At 35.1% G+C, this 12402-nt stretch overlaps 1 protein-coding gene and 1 pseudogene across 2 annotated transcripts in view; one reads left to right on the top strand and one right to left on the bottom strand.

Annotated features, from left to right (window-relative positions):
* LOC125172682 (Y-box-binding protein 1-like) overlaps positions 1–6876 on the bottom strand; it is a 68539-nt pseudogene extending 61663 nt beyond the window's left edge.
* Positions 1–12402, top strand: part of SPAG16 (sperm associated antigen 16) — a 1004778-nt gene that overhangs the window by 692843 nt on the left and 299533 nt on the right. For both annotated transcript variants that reach the window (XM_047872137.1, XM_047872136.1), the window contains exon 14: positions 7049–7114. In XM_047872137.1, coding sequence (XP_047728093.1) covers positions 7049–7114 — 66 coding nt within the window. The remainder of the gene's footprint in view (positions 1–7048; positions 7115–12402) is intronic.

Here is a 12402-nt window from a genome sequence, read left to right as displayed (position 1 = left end):
GACTTACTTTTTGTCTCTTTTCAAGGTAGAAGAAGGTTAATATGAGCTTTGGGAACATGTGCACTGTAGTGAAACTTTGGCCAGTTGGCTGAATTTCAAATCATGAGTCTGATGCTATTTAGCTTTTCAAGAAGTGTTCACAGAAGTTAGTTGTCATTGATTAATTAGATAGTTTTAAAACCAGTTCTGGTTGTTTACTTGTAAGCAGGGCTATGGAACTGTTAATAATTGATTAGACAAGTTTAAAACTAGTTCTGATGTTTGTTACCATGACAATGGGCCTTTTCCTAGAAGAGTGGTGACTTTTTTTTTAATCTCAGTGGCCAACAAAAAATAAGTAAAACAAGAAATAGAAAAGAATACAAATTAATCTACAACTGTGTAGATTATTTGTGTAGGCACTATGCTAATCTTTACACAAATTTCACCACCTGTAAATGGGAATTTAAAGTATTATGAGTTTTGTACAGTAGATTAAAAGAGTTACTGTATATAAAGTACTTAATGTGGTGTTTTTATATAAATGAGAGATATGACCAATAACTTTCCAATGAACTGAATAATAAAACCTGCAATGTTAATCCAGTATCACATTTTTTAACACTACAGTATACAACCTCTCTTAACAAAATGCTCAATAGTGTGATTTCATTTATGCAAGAACTAGGGTAGATAACATGACACAGTAAAGACGAGTGAATGTATGTGCACAAAATGTCCCAGGAAATGTGCAAAAGACACTATTACAGTTGTTGCATCTAGGGATGGCCTGAGATAGGAAACTAACTTTTCACTGGATAGTGTCCTATACTATCTAATTTTTCAACTATGTTCCTAGATTTCTTTTCTCCAATAAAATAAATTTAATTAAAAAATGTGGGGATGTTTTTACTAAGAAGGTCATGTGGGAACTCTCTGAAGTGATAGAAATGATCTGGATCTTAATCTAAATGGCAGTTACACAGATACATACATAGATAAAAATTCTATGTTTTGATAAAAATTCATTGAGCTAAGGCCCTAAGATTTGTGCATTTTACTATGTGTAAATGCACATATATGTTGTATGCCACTAAAGACACTTTAACACACCAAAAAGATATTTTAAAAGATAGCCTGTTTAAAAACAAAGGCAAAAAGTCTGAGTTGGGAGGCTTACTTTATATGTTCAAGTCTGTTTTTTTTTTTCCAAAAGAATATTGAATCCATTGGTCAAATAAATAAGTCCTTATGAAGAGAAAATAAGTTAGTGAATATTCACTCTTCAATGATTTTAGTGATGGTATTTTTGGGTGCTTAGTTTATGACTATTTGTGATTTTATTCTATGATTATTTTATAATTTTTAAGTTTTTAAGCTTTTTTTTTGTCTTGAGTATTAGGCTTCTAATAAGTATTATTTTAATATGTTTTCAACTTTTCACATGGTGGTATTAATAGTAGAAAAGCTTTTCATGGGGCGCCTGGGTGGCTCAGTCGGTTAAGCGTCCGACTTCAGCCAGGTCACGATCTCGCGGTCCGGGAGTTCAAGCCCCGCGTCAGGCTCTGGGCTGATGGCTCAGAGCCTGGAGCCTGTTTCTGATTCTGTGTCTCCCTCTCTCTCTGCCCCTCCCCCATTCATGCTCTGTCTCTCTCTGTCCCAAAAATAAATAAACGTTGAAAAAAAAATTAAAAAAAAAAAAAAAAGAAAAGCTTTTCATAAGACTAATCTTCCTGCATAGGGTTTATGTCAGTCAGGTGAGACTAAGTTGTATTACAGTGACACACAACCTCCAAACCACTGTAACATTTATATCTTGCTCTGGGTGTATGTCCTCCATATGACAGAAGGAGGGTTCTGCTCACTGACTCACCTAGGATCCAGAATGATCTAGCAGGCACCTTGAATGCTCTGGTTTCTGCCAGAGGGAAAAGATATCCCTTGATATTGTACTTCTAGTTAAGTGCTATACAAGTCAGGTTGGAAAGAGCAGGAGAGGGGTGTTACATGTCATTTTCACTCAGCTCTTTGGCCAGAACTTATTATGTGGCCCCACACCACCGCAGGGGGACGAGGAGGTGCACCAGAAAGAAAGAATATTGGAAAAATTTAGCTTTGAAAATGGCATTAAAAAGTTGCCTCCACCTTCTCCCTTCAAATTCTTTCACATTACTGGTTAGATGACTTTGTGATTACAACAAAGAGGAGCTACGACTGTCTTGCCTTTGGCACTCTGTATCTCTGCAGTGGTGGATTAGTGCTTCTGTTTTCTCATCTCTAGATGAGTTGAGATCCATGCCCTTGAGTTGCTGTGAGGATTAAATGTAATAACAAAAGTAAATAATTTAGCACAAGATGCTTTAGTCACATAATGAACACTGAAAAAATGTAAAGTTGCCTCCTTCATCTGGAGTCATCAACTGTCTTGGCAGAGTCAAAGTGTAAATATGCTACAGGGTTGGAGCCAAGTTATGACAAAGGAGTTGAGAGGAATAAGACTGTGCACATTACATGTCATGATTAACCAAAATCAAAATAAATATTAGGAAGAAGACCAAGATATGTATCCAAAAATAAGATATCTGGTGAGGGTAGATTTTTTTTTTCCAATTTTCAGTTGTGATCTCCATGTAACTGTTTACTTTTTTACTTAACAACGTTTTATCAAGTTATACCACAGCTGTCTTGGGTCCTGGGGATAATAAGAGTGGTGGACAAGACAAATAAGTTTCAAACAAGTTTCTCTTGTGGAGCTATATTCTATTGGGAGAAAGCTAACAACAAACAAAGAGACAGATTTTTAAGCAATTTTAGTTAATGATGAATGATATGAAAGAAATAAAGCAGAGTGGCCTATTCATTGGCTACCAATACCTGTGGAAGGAGTCTGGAATTTATTCTGAGCGATGGTAATGTTCAGATGGCTGTTAGCAGGAGCATGGTGTGATCTGATCCAGGTTTTATTGATCACTCTACTGGCTGTGAGAGGAATAGATGGGAAGTTGGGTGAGAGTAGAAGCAAGGAGACCAATAAGGTTTCTCCTGCTGTCTTTGGGCTGCATATGATGGAAGGTTTCCTGCACACAGTGGTAATAGTAAAGAGAGACAGAGGTAGGCAAAGTAGGGATCTATGCTGAAGAAGAAGGTGATATGCTGGATGAGGGAAAGGAGGGGAGTGGGGGTAGAAAGAGAAGTATTCTAATTCTCAGGGGTTTTTTATTGCCTAATATTTTAAAAAAATTTTTAATGTTTATTTATTTTAGAGAGAGAGACAGAGCACGAGCAGGGGAGGGGCAGAGAGGGAGACACAGAATCTGAAGCAGGATCCAGGCTCTGAGCTGTCAGCACTGAGCTCGATGCAGGGCTTAAACCCACTAACCGTGAGATCATGACCTGAGCCGAAATTCGATGCTTAACGGACAGAGCCACCCAGGCGCCCCATACCTAAAGTTTTTTGTTTGAGCAACTGGTGATGCCATTTACTTAGAGGGAAAGATTTGGCAGAGTAAAGATAGGCAGTTGAGACATAGTAAGTAAAAAAATCTGCTTTTGCATACTATGTCTGACATGCTGCATCACTAGCAGGAAACAGATGATACATGAAGTAAACTCAAGTTGAATGTTTACAGAGATGTGAATGGGATTAAGGGACCAAACAGCAACCAAGAGTTAGCAACAATGGGAAGTCTGAAGGGGCAGGGCAAGGAGAGCATTACTGGACACATTGGAGCTATAGTCATGGCCAAGGACCCACATAATACTAGTAATGGAATTAGGTAGAAAACAGGACCGGTGACAAAATCACAGCTGAACAGGAAGAGAGGTAAAGTGGTCATTTATCTGTCCTCTTTATCTTTCTGCTCTTTCATATCCTATTGATGCTTCCCTCTGGATGAATCGAGCCAGACACCCAAGAGCTTGAGTGCCCAAAGCGATGTTGTTGGTAGAGAGCAGGGCACAGAGTAGGACAGTGCCACATGGGGAGTGAATCTGACAGACAAATAGAAAAGGCAGCACCAATGCCTCTACTACTCTTTATTGGGATCTTTAAGAAGGCAGGAGAGCTAAGGGCAGAGATTATTTGAAAGTCATCAGCATTTCGGTGGTCTATATTGCAAGTTCAGGGCTAATATTTGTCAGGCTGTCACTCTGTGTTAGGCACTCCATCAACATTTCACATGCATTTTTCCAATATAATTCTCAAAACAAACCTATAGGTTAAATATCATTACCTCATTGGCACGGTAACGGTATTTAACCTATAGGTTTGTTTGGAGAATTAAATGAGGCAATTGGAGCACAATGAAGTGAAGCAATTTCTTTAAGGTCACACTGCTATTAGGTAGCAGATCCAAGAATTAAGTCCCAGACGTTTCTATCCCCAGGGCCAGTGATAGCAATCATCACCGCACACAGCTTCTCTGAGACAATTAAATACTGGTGCAATGACATGTTGGGTCACATGTGTTTTTTTTTTGTTTTGTTTTGTTTTGTTTTATTTTGGCTTTTTTCTTATAAGACTCTTCACTCTTACATTTTTTTCCACCTCTTTGAAAGAAAACAATTCTGACAAGAATTCATCAAAGAAGATATTCCAAATTTTACTATCCTGATTTGGGTATTACTTTTGATTAAGGCTGTTTGCAGACTAGAATATTAGTAACCTACATATTCCCTCTTCCACAAAAAGAGTAGATTCACTTTTATCTTGGGAACAAAGCTGGATAGAAAAGCTTTTTTTAACTTTTCCTAATTCATGAAACATTTATCTTCAAGTCAGGTTTTGTTATAGCAGCACAAATGTGGTCTGTCAGCATTTCCATTATAACCCCATATTTCCAGGGCTTTTCAAGAGTGCCTTAGAGATTCTACTTTGAATTAAAACTTGGCATTCAGGATTTGAATCAGAAAACTCCATTTTCCTTAACAATTAATCAAATAGTCTAGAGATTCTCACTTTAGAAGAGCATCAAATGTAAAACTTTTACTAATGCAAAAAAACATTTTGCTAATTTAAATATATATATTTATATATATTATATATATATTATATATATATTTATATATTATATATATTTTATATATATTTTATATATTTTATATATATAAATATATATATATAGTATATATATACAAAATATATGTATACAAAATATATGTATACAAAATATATGTATATATATATATACATATATATATATATACCCTCACTATGCAAGTATAATATTATACAACTATATATGATATTAGTTCTCAAAGAAAATTAACTATAAAAGTTCCTAAGACAATATATTAAAGCTAATTATAACTTTACTTTACTTTGCCATTTTGGCTTTGTAAGTAATTTATTTCTACTTTGGGTATTTAGAGAATTTGAAATTCTCAGCATAATTGGTTTAAAATTGTAACAGTATCAAGATAATTGAGCCAGAATAACATGGGCAGGGGGATCTGGAAAGAGTACCAAGATGTTTCAACATATTTTTGTGAAATTTAAATTCATGTGAGGAAATTTTGCATTCTGTGAAAAGGGATTAACAGCAAGCATTAATTCTGTAAATAAATATCTGAAATTTAACTTTGTGAACACAACAGTAATAGGACTAAACAGAGCTTAGTTATAAAGCCTGTCTAACTTTTCTTAGTTCCAAACTATTCCATGGATGTCCTATAGCAATGAGGAGACATGATGATAATACTCTTCCATATCTCATTTTGTAATCTTTTCTGTAGTCTTTCAACCAGCAGTAAATGGGTTTAGGACTAAGTAAATACCAGGTAGTGAATGAGAGGAGATGAAGCCTTTTAATAAGCCTGTTCTCCTGATTGACTTCTCTCCAGCCACATTGGCTGCTTTGTTCTAGAAATACACTATGTAAAAACTCCTATCTCTGAGACATTTGCTTTACCTTTTCCTTCTTCCTGGAATTCTTTTTCTCTTGATGTCTGCTTGGCTTTCTTCAATTTTTGTTCAAACCTTATTTTTTAGATGTAGTCAAACCATATCATTCCCTTGATAATTTGGTTTACTCTTAGCCCCTCAATCCCAAAACCCATGATACCCCTTACCCTATCTGACTTTTCTTTTTTTTCCCAATACTTATGATCTCCACAAACACACTTTATATTTTTTAAAATATCTATTCCCACCCTATCCCCTTATAATAGAGGGTGGATGAAGACAAGGTGCTTTGTTTTATGTTAAGTTTTATGTTCAAGTTTCTTTGTGCCTGACATAGATTAACTGCTCAAAAATATTTGTTGAATGAATACATTGTTCAATTACATCTGAATTTTAGCCCATAACAAGATTATACAAACAATATTCCACACATGACTTTCTCTGGTTCTTCTACAAAATTTGTGTTACTTCCATAAGATAATTAAGAATTTCTTTTGAACATTGGTGTCAAAATTAAAAGTCCCCATATTAAAATCCCCCATGTAATGTGTTGTGAGCCAAATTTTCTTGAGATAATTTAAACTGAAGTTTGGGAAGTTTTGTGGCTAATAATTTTAGTTATTGTTTGGAAAAGATGACCTGAATGGATAGATGTGAAGTATAGTGTTCATAAAACAAATGATTATTTTGTGTAAAAAAGAATTTACATGTGTTATAACATTTTTATCATGTAATGATATTAATGACAAACTTTCAAAATTCAGGAATTAAAATGTGATCTTGTATTCCATAACAAACAAAAGAACCCTACATACTTAGCTGTGATGGAAATGAGGTAAAACAAGAAACGTCTGTAAACGTTGACCCCATGGCTTGAAAACTATGCTAATTCTCATAGAGTGAGAATTCACCACCAGCTCGGTAGCATAAAAGTGAGGATACTTGAATTTCAGTCCATAGACCAGCATGTATAACACACTTACCAGCACAGCCATGTCTGATTTTGAATGGTAGCTGATAGCAAAAGCTAACATTTTCTATCATGAGAATGTATAATTTCATTATTGACTAAACAATACTTTAAACCAAATAAAATTAATTATCTTTTGATTTCTGTCACATATTTGGAGAAATTTATTTGATTTTATTTCTGCTTTGTCTTCCTAGGGTAAATGTGAGCAATCACTTTATGGTCATATGCATTCTGTCAATGATGCCACCTTCATTCCTAGGGTGAGTTCAGTTCTCTGGATAAATTATTTTAATACTTCATATATACAAGTTAACTGTATTGAAACAAAGTCCCAGGGGTGGGGGGATGGTAAGTTAACAGGGTGAAGAGAACAAGGCTAGGGATTAATTATGGCAGTGGAAAAAATATATAGTCTGGGTTGCAGAAGTTTAAAACACACATGTACAATATACAGTGGGAGGAATGACGAGGAATTCTACTATACTTACTCCACTTAAACACATTTTTTAAAGTGTCTTGTCTAATATGAGCTTCACAAAAGTAAGCAGGATAGACTTGTAAATATTAATGTAGAATCATAAAAATAATGAAAATGCTTGAATGGAAACCCAAGAATAAAAAAGCCGTCAAAGAAAAATAGACTTCCTTCAGGTTAGAACAGAGCAACCTTGATTTGACAGTTTTTCAATTGCTCATTGAAAGGTTTCAAATATATCTTTCTTCATATAAACTGATGACATAGCAAAAGTGTTTATCCATAAGCTTGAGGCATTCAGATATCAGGATGATTTCACCAACTAGGAAGACTATTAAACACGGCTTTGAGTTGCTAAGCTAAAAGGGTGCAGATAGTTCTCAGGGAAGGATGATTTAAGTTTGTTCTTTCTCAGATGAAAGCTATTTGACTGATAGATGACCTCTCAAGTCCTTTCAAACTCTATGATTTAATTATTGCTAACATTTCACTTTGTCTCTAAATTCCCAATAGAGTGTGAATCTTAATTCCATATCCCTCTTCTTTCCCAATTAGCTAAAAAATTAATCTGATAGATTACCTACTTCTAACTTCAAAATGGCAGCGTTGTCAAAATTCTGATACTATCATGCTATTATTATTCTTTTAGACGGAAGAAAAATGCTCACTAAAAATTATTTCTTCTAAAGGCATGTTGTTTGCTCCAACTAAAATTGTGCTGGTGTCGCTGTGAATGACACCTGGAATGTTAGTGATGGGCTCAACTACAATTATATTTTAACAAATTCATCTTAGTAAGGAATTTCCATTTAATTGACTCTATTGAGCCAATATATTATGGATTAGTTCTAGGTACCAAGTAAAATTTTATTTTTAGCAGAATTATGGAGCCATTTAAACACTATGAACCCATATGATATAAGGATATTTATGCTAAAAATCTATTAAACGGCTTACAGCTTTACATACCCTGAGAAAATTAAATGGAAGCTAAATGGAAATAAATTATTTTGTGACTTAGGCATTTTATTTTTGGTAAGCAATAACATAGCTAAAAAAGACATACCATTTAACATCTCAAATAATAAAATTAATAAATATGGAAATAGCCAAATTAAATTTATTCATTTAGCAACCAAGGAAGATGTGCATTAAGTATACATAATTCAAAAGCAAGATGATGAATATGAGGCCCAGATGTCCGAGATAGCTAACAAAATATGATATTAACAAAATGATATTTTGTTATGATGACTGACACTCCTAAGTGAAATTTTTGGTCACATATGTCAGTTGTTTTGGAAACGGTTTTATTTCACATACTTGCCAAAGAATATCAAAAGTTTAGGAGGTAGTAGTGACTGAAAGAGCACAAAGACTTTTACTCAAGGACATGGCATTGTGACACAGTTCCCATTCAAATAAACCATCAGACAAAGCTGTCATAATAAATGAATTATACAGTGCATATATAGCAGGCAGAGATTTGAATTATTTAGAATTAGACTTGCTAATTGTTTGATGCCTTCAGGGATATGTATTCAAATTGCATTACTAGTTAAAAATGTATTTAGCTATGTACGTAAACACAGTTTTAGGTAAATTCTACATTTTAAACTTCTGAGCAGAAATCATAAATGTAAAATTCAGTGTTACCTAGCTAGCAACCAAGAAATGCAGAAACAAACACCCAACATACGATAGTTATTTATGGTCCTAAAACTCTACATAAATTGAATTGTGTTTCTATGTTATATTATTAGGGCTATGATGTCTTTATTTCTGACTGATTTTTCTATTGGAAATAGATATTTTTTAAAACTGCTTTTTATTTTTTTTAAATTTTTTTTTCAACGTTTTTATTTATTTTGGGGACAGAGAGAGACAGAGCATGAACGTGGGAGGGGCAGAGAGAGAGGGAGACACAGAATCGGAAGCAGGCTCCAGGCTCTGAGCCATCAGCCCAGAGCCTGACGCGGGGCTCGAACTCCCGGACTGCTAGATCGTGACCTGGCTGAAGTTGGACGCTCAACTGACTGCGCCACCCAGGCGCCCCAAAACTGCTTTTTAAAGTAATCTGTTTAATGATACATTTTAAGGAACTATGAAAGCTTTCTACTAAGTCCATTTTGTAAAGCAAAACAAAAATTTTAAAAATTGACAGTAAGTGCTGAAAAACTAGTAATAGAAAATTCAATGTACATTAAACACAAAACCAATAACATATATATATATATAACATATATATATAATAACATATATATGTATGTTGACACATATATATACATATATACATATACAACATACATATATATATGTATACACATATAACATATATATATGTATGTTAATACATCTTTCCGTGGCTGTTTCCAGCTGTTTTCAAAGGCAGGTAGCCAGTGTGGCTATTGCTGTGCCTGCCTGATGAAGTCAGGTGAACACTATAAATTACCTCTATTAGAATACCAATGTATCTTTCCTTAGGAGTATTTACCTCCACCCCACACATTTAAGCTAGGAATTTAGCCTCATTGTTGAACAAAATTGGAAGGCTGTACAGGATCAAAGACAATTCTAGTAGTTATAGGGCTTTAATTAGAAAGAGAAGTCTTCAGACTTACCTCAAGTCCTATTCTTACTTCTTTTTTTTTTTTAAATTTTTTTTCAACGTTTATTTATTTTTGGGGGGACAGAGAGAGACAGAGCATGAATGGGGGAGGGGCAGAGAGAGAGGGAGACACAGAATCGGAAACAGGCTCCAGGCTCTGAGCCATCAGCCCAGAGCCCGACGCGGGGCTCGAACTCACGGACCGCGAGATCGTGACCTGGCTGAAGTCGGACGCTTAACCGACTGCGCCACCCAGGCGCCCCTCCTATTCTTACTTCTAATTAACCTGTTGTATTAATTCAAATATTGTTATATTGATTTTCCAAATATATAGGTATGTGTCTTTATTGCAATTAAATAAAATATGGATATTCTGGTTCAAAAATGGATAACATTGTATATAGCCTTAATAGAAGACAAATCAAATTCTAACTTGTTTTCCACATATATAATGCCGTGAAAGCTGTAGCTGCCAAGAATGGAGGTGAAGGAACATGAAGTCAATCAGTGTTATCTTTACAGCAGTCTGAAGTTTTGAATAGATAAGAGAAAAATGGGTTTAAGGAATTTGTACCAAGGAAGATACCTACTCCATCTGTTGACCTTGAGTCATGTGGAGGGTAAGAGATCTAGAAGGAAAGTGGTAATTGTGGATGATATTCAGGGTCACAATTTAAGCGAGGAAGATAAAGGAAGTGTTGGGATTTTAGGGGAATTGGCTGACTATGTATATGGAGAATGGTAGTGAAGGGTATATGAGAGATGGGAGGGGTAATGAGCTCAGATTGAGGAACAAACATAACTCTTTGGAAATGAAAGTCTGAGTAATAAGGGAAAACCTGCTGGCTTGAAAGGTCTATCAATAACAGAAATAAATATAACACCTTCTGTATGTCAAAATGGCCATAAAATCAAAATGAAAACATCAAAAAGCCAAAGAACTCATAAAACATAAAGGTATGGGAAAAGATTAAGTCCAGTCTGCATTCTATCCCTAAGTATCTTACCCTGCACTTCCTACCATAAGGAAGTATGGTCTAAGTTAGCTTCATTTTAAGGGTCATCAAGGAAAAAATTGACTTCCAGAATTAAGTGAGGGCTCATGGATCAAATGAGATCTCTTAAACTCAAAATACACCAGCATCCCACTGAAATCCTAAAGCAGATTGACCGCTTGAATAGATTTCACTGCTGAGAATCTCCCAGGCACTCTCCTTCATTCTTTGAAGACTACAGTTCCTGAATCACTCTTTCTCTACCTATGTGGCCCATGAGATAGTCTGACCACGTACTTCCTTGACCACATTTTCTCCAACACCCTTTTTCTCCTCAGCTACATGTTCCAGCAGTCAGACTCTGAACACCTTAGTCATTAACTGTAAATGTATTGCATCCAAAATCTCATTTCCAAGCATGCTTTTCTGAAAGCTTATTTGTCTTTCCAGGTCTTAAGTAAATCCAGTACAACATTTTCTCTCCCTGACTGAGAGGTCTAATCAGTTATAATCTCACTTACCTTCTTATCACCTTTTCTGCCTTCACTTTATCATTTTACCCCAGCTAGGTTCTTCAGTTGCCATTCTGTCAGTTCCATTGCAAAGAACTTTAGTTCAATTTGACCTAATTTTCTCTATATTACATACATGGAAAATCTACACTTTTTAGCCTGTACAGAAAGGATTTAAAAATGCAAGAGAATTGGGGTGCCTTGGTGGCTCAGTTGGTTGAGTGTCTGACTCTTGATTTCAGCTCAAGTCATGGTCTCACAGTTTCCTGGGTTTGAGCCCCTTGTCAAGCTCTGTGCTGACTGATGGCACAGAGCCTGCTTAGGATTCTCTCTCTCCCTCTCTCTCTGTCCCTCCCTCACTCATGTTCTCTCTGTCTCTCTCAAAATAACTAAATAATTAAAAAAATTTTTTTAAATTAAAAAGTGTTTTTTAATTTAAAAAATTAAAATTAAATAAAAATGTGGGAGATTTTAATATACTATACCATCAAATTGGTTGCTTTCTGGTTGTTTTTTTTAAATATAGTTGACACAAAATGTTGCATTAGTTTCAGGTGAACAACTTAGCGATTTAAGAGGTTTATGTATTATGCTATGTTTATCACAAATATAGCTACCATTGGTCCTGTTAACATCACTGTTAAAATGTCTTTGACTGTATTCCTTATTCTCTGCTTTATATTCCCATTACTTACTCATTCCATAGCTGGAGGCCTGTATCTTCCTCTATCCTTCACCCATTTTGCCCAACCCCTCATCCTCTTCCCCTCTGGCCAACCATCAGTTTGTTCTCTGTATTTATAGTCCTGATTCTGCTTTTTGTTTACTCATTTTTTTTACATTCCATTTATGAATGAGATCATATGGTATTTGGCTTTCTCAGTCTGAATTATTTCACTTAGCATAATCCCCTCCAGGTTCATCTATGTTGTCTCAAATGGCATGATCTCATCCTTTT

This window comes from Prionailurus viverrinus, chromosome C1, assembly GCF_022837055.1.
Source record: "Prionailurus viverrinus isolate Anna chromosome C1, UM_Priviv_1.0, whole genome shotgun sequence".
NCBI classification, from domain to species: domain Eukaryota; kingdom Metazoa; phylum Chordata; class Mammalia; order Carnivora; family Felidae; genus Prionailurus; species Prionailurus viverrinus.
This window is presented reverse-complemented; position numbering and strand designations above follow the sequence as displayed.